At 39.3% G+C, this 9,412-nt stretch overlaps 1 protein-coding gene and 1 long non-coding RNA gene across 3 annotated transcripts in view; one reads left to right on the top strand and one right to left on the bottom strand.

The window, feature by feature from the left end:
• Positions 1-8,481, top strand: part of LOC105456571 — a 64,319-nt gene extending 55,838 nt beyond the window's left edge. For both annotated transcript variants that reach the window (XM_011700715.1, XM_011700714.1), the window contains exons 19-21: positions 1,585-1,786; positions 5,340-5,713; positions 7,142-8,481. In XM_011700715.1, coding sequence (XP_011699017.1) covers positions 1,585-1,786; positions 5,340-5,713; positions 7,142-7,427 — 862 coding nt within the window. In that variant the 3' untranslated portion in view covers positions 7,428-8,481. The remainder of the gene's footprint in view (positions 1-1,584; positions 1,787-5,339; positions 5,714-7,141) is intronic.
• LOC105456570 overlaps positions 1-9,412 on the bottom strand; it is a 50,534-nt gene that overhangs the window by 4,197 nt on the left and 36,925 nt on the right. The gene's annotated exons all lie outside the window — the stretch shown is intronic.

Consider the following 9,412-nt stretch of genomic DNA (forward strand, 5'->3'; position numbering starts at 1 on the left):
AACAAATATAAATTAAAAGCATGCGCTCTTCGTAAATACATGCTTATTAATAGTCCACAACAGAGATTTTGGAAAAATCGCGTAACGAGCGAGAAAACGGTTTGGTAGTTTTCTTGATTAATTTGGAGAATATCCTTACTCTCTGCGGGGCTCAACGGTACATCCCGTATAGAGTAGTTGGTACTGGATCACATTGACTGGCCGTTTGCTGGCCGACGTGTGACGTTAGGCAAATATTTTGAGAAGTAATGAAGCCACCAAAGCAAACAGCGGAAACCGAGAGCGGCATAGGTACCGCCAATAAGGGCTCTCCTCGTTGGGATTTTGACCCGTGTCGTGGGATTACTAGCTTTAACAGAGATCGCGTTTAATCACGAACCTTTTCCAAGTGACAGTTCTAACAGAAAAGCGACCGATCGAGATTCGGAATTAAGGAACAGCGCGATGCAATATCTTCTTGCACTTCCCTGTCAAGACTTTTATCGATGTAAAATATAAAAAAAAACATAGATCGTATTTGTTAATTTAGTAGAAAAAAATAAAATCGATTTTATTTTATAAATTAGTGATCTTTACACATATTAAAATTAAAATTAATTTTATATTGAAATTAAATTACTTATAAAAAATTATTTATTATTTCACAAATTTTTTTTATTGTTATAATTATAATTTATTAGATAAATTTATCATTTTAAAAAATTTTGTAAACAATAATTTTTGCTATAATATTTTTCTTCAAACGAGCAACGATGAATAGTTAGCGCGATCATTACAACCCTCTTTTAATTTCCATATGAGCATTCGATTCCCCCCTTTGATAGGGGTTTAGGCCATTCAAAAAGGGGTTTACCACTGACCCATTGGGATTTACAGAGGTCAATCCTATCCCTTCATTTGGTATGAAGAGACACTTCTATTCTTGAGAGATGATTTCCACAAAGAATAATTATTGAACCCTTCAAACTATTTGCGCAATTAATCGGCAATTAAAAAAAAATGTTTATCAACGTCGTAAAATATGCAAGTCTAATTATAAAATATATATTATTAATATATATTAACTCTTCGTTTTTCTGAATGGATACGCCAATGTGAAAAAGGGACACGGATCAACCTTTCTCGATTCATTCGTATTTTCGCTAGGGACGTTCACAGATTGACCTGGAATAAAGTGTTTTTATTTGCCGATAGTGCCGGAGGGAGGTCCTACTAATAATTCGACGTCTTAATGTTTGCGCAACGGCTTTACCCTCTTTCCGTTTTTTATTGTATTGACTCACATGATTTTTCTGCCCAAATTTGCTTCGCGTTTTTATATTCACCCTTTCGGGAAATAATGAATAATTTATACGAAATAAACGAAAATGAAGGGAAAATTTCCAATATAAAATGTATAGTTTATACTATTAGCTCACATATTATTATTGTTTCATGCCTATAACAGGACGAAAAATTTCGGAAATTATTATCATTGCGTAATTATTTGAAAGAATACTTTCTACAATATAAAATATAACAAAATATATGATTAAAATGCGTGATTCATATTATAAACGCATACGTCCGCGCTTTTCTTTTCAGAGGCACACAGCAGCTGTGCGTTTTGCAAGTTATGCAACAGTTCGGTATACGCTTAGCCGAGCTGCAGTCCGCTCTGCAGAGAGACAAGAATACGCTGGAGGTACTGGATATGGCCCTGGATATGGGTGTCACTTCGGAGGTCACCTCTTCCGTTTGTCACGTCGCGCGGCTTTTGTCCGAGGAACAAGACATCAATTGTCAGGTACTTGATTGATTTTACATTTAATCTTTTCTCAAATTGGTCAATCCTTTTTATTAAATATCTTACGCGACATTTCTTAAAACTCAATTATACAATTAGCAAACTACGAAAATCTTTCCAAATCCTATATCAGATATCCCCAACGCATCCTTGATTTTCAATCGGTTAGATGGCTGTTAGCAATTATTCAACGCCAATGGATGGGGTAACGGTTCCCAGAGGCATCGCTTGTGTGTATAAAACCATTCCCCCACATAGATTGCGGCAGAGCCGCGGATCTCGGGGATGTAACTTACCTAAAGGAAAGCGAGATTATAATACGGATTGTATCCCGCATTTCTGATATACGTCACGCTAAATCGGCTTGCAAATCGCGTTCCTCAGATTGCATGGTACAGATTTGACCAAAGATACCGTATCGACTTTTTCTTCTTATCGTACCGATTAGCATAACAAGCAATGAAATCAGATTTTTGAATGTACTATTTTTTTCTAATATTTTGGAAATAATGCAAATTTTTTAAAATTTATGTATCGTGTTTGGGGACAGTTTGAATATATTTATGCAGAGAGCTTACAATTAATGTTGGGAGAAGTAAAAATAGTTGAAAATTACGTAGACGAGAATTGTATATACGTATACATACGCCACATATGGCGCGTGTCAGGAGATAAATCTTCGACTAGCCCGATCACGCGGAGGTTACTTGTAGAAGGGGAAGGGGGAGAGGTCGGAGGGTACGTTTGACAGATGATACTTGTCGATATCGCGTCTCCGTTAAACGCCATCACATCCCCCTATTTCCACCATATCCGTCTCTAATTTGCATATAAAGTAAATCTCTTGGCAAGCCCGTTCTACGTCGGGTTCTTTGCTTTATGGACGTAAGGAAAGTAGTTGAAGGTGCAGAGCGAGTGGCAGGTCCGCGACCGCGATTTTCGATCGGCCCGCTCGTTTAGCTTGTCGGGAAGACATACTGCTCGAGGTCGCTTCGGATTCGCGTACCCATTGGAAGCTAGCTTGCTTGTATAATACAAGAAATCATCATTCGAACATTTATAAGTATATATAAAATATTGTTAATATACGAAAATTAGAATTATCATGCAAGATGACAATTGAAGTAATTTTGTTAATTATACCATTATAAAATAATTTTTCTGTTGCGCGAAACAAAGAATCATTGATATACGATCTAATATATATTGCCATATTTATATGTTGAAAATATTTTTGAGAGCTTGTATATCCGACTGCTCTCGATGCCGCGTATCGGCGTATGCCGCGTGTAGGTGCTCCGTAACAATTTCCAATTGTCCCTGTGCTCATTTCGCCTGTCAAGAAGACGTACGACTCGCGACACAATACTCTCACTCCAATAATAGGAGCCTTTCCTTTCGTCTCGTTCCTACTTCTTTCCATGTGTATCGCGTCTATATTTTAACGTATTCAAACTCCCGTCAAGGCGGTATAATCCGAAAAGTTCTTAGTCTTGCCGATCTACAGCACTCGAGGGAATAATTTCATGCACTTGACATTACGATTCTCCTTTTCTCTTTCTCTCCTTTCATCTTCCCCTCGCGACAATCCTCTCGACCCCTCCACCTCTTCTTCTCCAAGCACCTCTATTTCGGAGAGCCGAAGAACAGGAAAGACTACGATAAAACACTTGACATTACAGTCTTTTCTTGCAATTTTTTATCTCTTGCATTTTTATCTACGAGACTGTGTAGCGGTAATAAATTATAAAATTTCAAAAGTGTTTTACAAATATTTTCATAAAAATTTGATATACGTTTTTCCGTGCGCTACATACACATGTAGTTGATTTACACAAACTGCAAAATTTTTCGCATCGTTATAAATCGTCGAAATCAACCGGCGAGGACTGATGGACGCGTCTGTTGTTCGCGAAAAGAATCCATAAGTTTTGATAGGTAATAAATAAAATATTAATCGATGTATGTGCGAGGGCCGCCACTGGGTAGCAAAGCAGAAGGAGATAAGTTTCGGTGCTGGGATACAGCGAGTCCGAGTTGCTATCGAGGGTGTTGGCCATCTCAGAGCCAGCGGCTCCCCAGGGAACTCCGATCGTTAATCGCCCGAACGATTCCCTTTCGCGTCACGTACGGGAATGGCCCGTGGAATCAGCGTAAAAATACAAATTTAATATCAGCCGCGAGTAGAGCAAGGCTTGTCTGCAGTCCGTGGCTTTGTAGACCGTGTCGCCACAAAAATTCCGTTTTGATACGCTAAACCAGTTAATCAATCGCGCTTTCGGTTCTGCTGACCGTATCTAATAAATCCTCGTTTTAAGAAGCATACGCGAGTAAGATTTTCCTTGCAGATTACTTGAACGTAGATGCACGAAGAATCTAGCAAAAATATCTCGCTCCTTGATTTTTGTCTCCTTCTGAGAATCGGGTCGGATTTTGCGTTGCGCAAATAAACGAGTAGACTCTTTTTATCTCGCCTTTCTTGCGAGTACGAAATATTTTACGTCTTGTTGCGTTACACACACACATGTGTATATGTATGTACATATATATACGTTTCACGAATGTAACCGGAAATAAGAAGTTCCTCGCAGTTTTCTCTCGCGCGATTGGTCTTTCGGACCAACGTGGATTCCGTCTCGACTCACTTCGTACCTACTATCCGTTATACGAGAAACAGAGAGAGAGAGAGAGAGAGTATACCGACTTATATATAGGCTAGGTTGAAGGTTGCTACTTGGTATGCGGATCGCGCTTTTCATTACCGGAGGCTCGTTCCCTCCGTCTCCACCGTTGCAAACAGCCTAAACCTACCCTTTCTTCCACGCAGCCACCCTTCCTCTCACGGCTGTCTGTCTACTACTCGACCACTACCACTGGCATTTTCGCCAGTATTCGCGCTATGCCATTGCGCATCCATAGTGCAAACGTATCTGATCCGAGGTGCGTATATGTCCCTCTCGTGAAAATATATTGATTTACTCTTGATGCATTTATACACGTGAGTCGTGCCGAAAAAAAAAAAAAAATTTACAAAAATCTCTATCCGCTCGCGCCAGTTATCTCGCAAAGTTACATACGAATCTTACGAAAACGTTCGTTGACATATCGCGCGGCGATCAATTTAACATCGAACATCCCTGCCTTATTCTCGCTTTTCCACCTTACACCCTCGTCTTTTCTCCCTCCCTATACTTTATATAATCGTCTTATACGCTTTTCGATGCCCTCCGGTGACGCGCAAGAGTGGATTATACAATATTCGATATCGTGTCCTCCCGGGTATACCTTGCCACTTATCAGAATCTCGCGATCCGTCGCACGTCGGTCGTTTCATTGTAGTCCGCCTGAGATTTCTTTAACCAGCTGCCGTGGTGAGATCAATAACTTAAATAGTATAGTAACTTAAAGATCGCGTTTCAACTCCAATCAATCTCTCATAAATATACAATGCTCGTAATCCATTCATATCGCGTCACGCTCGCGAATGTTATCGCATTTGTTAAACAATGCTGTGTGTATTTAACGTCGCGATCTCGTAATCTCTGTGTTTCAGAACGATGCGGTACTGAACGATGCGACGACGGAAGAGATGCACTGCGGAAAATTCACCGGCCCCGCGAGCAATCACACGCAAGAGGGTGGCTCGCTCTCCGACAGCGGGATCTCCGACAGCGGAAGCGATCAAGAACTGAGCGAGCGCGAGCGTAGATTGGCCGCGCTTCGGCGACTTACGCGTAGCTTGGAGACCCAACTGACGCCGGGTAGCGAGACCCTGACCGACCTCTGGAAGAGAATCGAGTACGCCGAGACCGAGCTGCGCGATTTGCAGAAGCAGTGCAGGGAGCTCATCGTGCGTACACATGAACGGGCGAGTATGGACGTGCGTGCCGCCAAACGAACAGCCAGCCAGGTTTATTATCCCGCAGAGTAAGTACCTATACGATCTTTTTGTCGATTCTTATCACGATTCCAAATCTCTTAAACCCGTTAATTTTTTTTCACTTGATCCTATTCGAAAGCATGGAGAATTTCGCGTGAAAACACAAACACGATTTGGCTCTAAATTCGAATAATCGATTTCACGTTTCGTGCAATATCATCCAAATGAAGTGACAATTGAACCGCATAAGTAAATAATCGCAAATAAGCGAACGTTCGCCGAATTTACTAAAGCATTTGAGAATGAGGCTTCGTTCTGAATTTAAGAACTGCCTCATACGCTCACATTCCATTTGCATAACGTCGAAATGGGAAGTAAAGAATGAAGGCGACTATTTAGATGTGGGGACGCGCGAGGTTATTGGTCCATAGCGCTAGGCATTAGGCGACTACTCATTTGAATATGAACTTTGCCGAGAACGAGCATAATAACTGCACCATCTCTTACGGTAGTGCACATCTTAAAACGCAAAAAAAATTCAAATCGTATAATAAAATCTCAATCTTTTCCATAAATCGCGCAATTTTTTCGTAATTTTATATTATTTCATATCGGCGTTTCGAAATATTATGCCGCATTTTTTTTCGTCTCTTCTCATTTGTCAAGTACAATCTCACGACGTTCGCCAACGCAATTACGGATTCCAATTATCACCACGATGTATCTCATTTAACTTTGTTTTAAGGATGTTTTTATAGGCACGTTCAATCACCGCTCGGTGGCGGCGATAATAGGTTTAGTTTTCGCGGGCGTGAAACATCTGCCGCACTCCGAGTCATAAAAAGAGATATAAAAACCCTGTGCCATTTTCTTCGATTGACGGTCTTCCGTTCCGCCACGTTTCTCACGTTTTCTTTTTTCTTTTCTTTTCATCTTCCTTCACTGTAAACAGCCAAGTTTTTAACGGCAACGGTATGTTTTAAGCCGTTCCTTACCGTTCACGAATTAGAGCGGGAGTTAAGCGGACGTTTGCAGAAAAGTTAAATAACCATGCACTTACGTAATGCTAATGGAGGAATAGGGCAACGCTAGCTGTAATTGCAAGCCCAATCTCGCAACTTCCAAGTTACGTGCATGCATCTCCAAATTGATTTTCCGACGAACTTTGCTATTACCGCCGGTTTGCTCGTATTATCGTGACCCGTGGGACGGCATAAATTAATTTTCGTAGTCGCGAACTCCTACAAGTTTCTCCTGCTTAACGGTCAAATACATGTCTGACTAGCAGGTTAACGCCATTGTTCAACGAAACGAAATTTATATTATTATTTACACTATACGATGTAATAAAATAATAACGCAAACTGGGCCGCGCGAAATGTAAACGTATCACTAACGCGCATGATGTCCGGCAGTATTAAACAACTCTTTCATTTCGGCATCGAAATATTTTTTTTTCTTTTACTTTTTTTTAGCAAGCGCAAGAGAACTATCTGCGGTACAGATACGTCAAAAAGCGAGGCAGAAGGGGTATCGATGACGAAGAGCAACTCTAAGGGTGACAATCCGGATGGCAAGCCGATTTCCCGGAGTTGGGTGAGAATCCGGCGAATCAGCAATGTGGCATTCTGTTTCGTCCTTCTGACCGCCTTTTTCGCTCCTTTCATCTATCTCTTGGGGCCGTACTGTTGCGAGGCTGGGAACACACTAAATCGGTTCACGCTGCAAGTACGCTATCCTAGGGGGCCACCGCCGGTGTGAACGGGTGGATACGGGTATACGGCAGGTATACGAATAATATCGACGTCAACAATCGACTGATTTTTGACGAAAATGAGTAAGATGTGTATATCCGTTTTGATACGCGTCGAGAATCGTCATTTAACGATCGAACCCGCGGCGTAAGGCTGTCCGCGGATTTTTAGCAAGCGCGCGCTATCGCGGTATTACTAGACTGTTAATTTTAAATTATCTGTTGAATTCGGCAATGCGTTCGGAGAGATGATTTGCCGGTACTTGACAATGACTGATTTCTTCACTGCCTATACGTATATCTTTATTTTTATTCCTTTATTATTGGATCTACGAAATTCTATCGATAGTTTGTAACTTCTGGCCACAAGTATTACAACGTAAACTATTATTAAATATATCTGGCGTAATTACGTAATAGAAAAATGAAGAAATCTACGTATATGAAATTATAAATATTTTATATTCTGAACACGAATCGATGCGCGTCTATATATTTTATTAGAAAGAGTGATTTGTGTGCGGTTGAGTAGTTGATTAAATTTGTACAGAAACAGTCTGGCAACGAATCTCTAACGTCGCAAAGATATCCTGCTCTTCTATTTTAATATTCGTGCAAGAAAGAGATGCAACGAGACGTAAGATTGCATTATTGATACAGTTATTTTCTTAGCGTTCTACGCGCGCCAGCAGCCTATGTTATTGTTGAAATGTATAAATATTTATTTATAGATATATATATACAGAGATCATATATTATATATTTTACTCATTATACATATTTTTCTTGGAGGATAATGTTTAGTTTTCCTCCCGAAGGATATATAAAACTGGAAACATAAAATGGACTTTACAGCTTTTTGACGGACGGGAGTCCATTTACATCGAATTTTACTGGGGAATGGTACTTGGATTCCATATTGCTAAGCTTCCCATTTGTTCCAAGTATTCTTCTGCAATTCTGCTTCTAATATCGTCATTTTTGTTTCCGTAACAACGAATATTTATTTCAATGTCTTTTTTCTCCTACATCTCCGCAAATATATGAAACATATGTACACAAGCTACAAAGGATATTTACGCCGCGCTTAAAAAATATTAGGCATTATGAATTTTTAATTGAAAAACAGCTTGATGTGCACGCAAATTTTCCTGCAAACACGTGCATGGTGATTGATACTGGCCTCATATAAAAATTAGCGAATCTAACTATAGCAACGGAATTTATTCATGCATTGTGAATAATATTAAATATGACTTTGCACATTAATAATTTGGATGCATGTGCATATATGTACCCTTTAGCACCTATTGCATGCATTTATGTCATTCCTGAAATATTCTGCACCCCAATTTTCTTATTTTGTTTCATATCAACAATGTGCATGCTATTGACGATATTTACCTAGTGTCATATATGATCGGAAGATATATTCATATATATATTTTCTTTTGATATGGTTGAAAATTTTAGATTGTGATATATCTTGATCTTTCTCGTGTATGATTCTTTAACGAGAGAAAGATATATATATACGTTTGAGACTACTAACGACTCATTAACGTAATTAGTCAGAATTTCTAATTGTAAAAATGTATTTATCGATTTTTTTCCGAGTGTCTTTAATATTTGAAGGCATTCGTATGTAAAACGTAAACGGTAGCTATATAAATAGAGTTAAAGAGAATATAGTAAGCAAAGTTTGTGCTAAAAGGCGAAAATTATTTTTCCAAAAAGAAGAATAATTTTTACGAAATTTTTAAATGATACTGAGCTTTTGATAAAGTGATATGTGGATGCTGTAAATTGTCGAAGTCTATTTTGTAAAGTCTTTTTGAGAAAAATGTATGATGTAAAGTGAATGGACTGTATAACGAAAGCAGTCATTCTGAATGCACATGTACAGTCATGGACACATCGGTTGCGACACTTTTTTTTTTATAGGTTTCAAAACGCACTAATATTTTGCAAATGCGGCCACGATTGGCGTTAT

The sequence above is a fragment of the Wasmannia auropunctata genome, unplaced genomic scaffold, assembly GCF_000956235.1.
Source record: "Wasmannia auropunctata unplaced genomic scaffold, wasmannia.A_1.0 LD335634.1, whole genome shotgun sequence".
Classification (NCBI taxonomy): domain Eukaryota; kingdom Metazoa; phylum Arthropoda; class Insecta; order Hymenoptera; family Formicidae; genus Wasmannia; species Wasmannia auropunctata.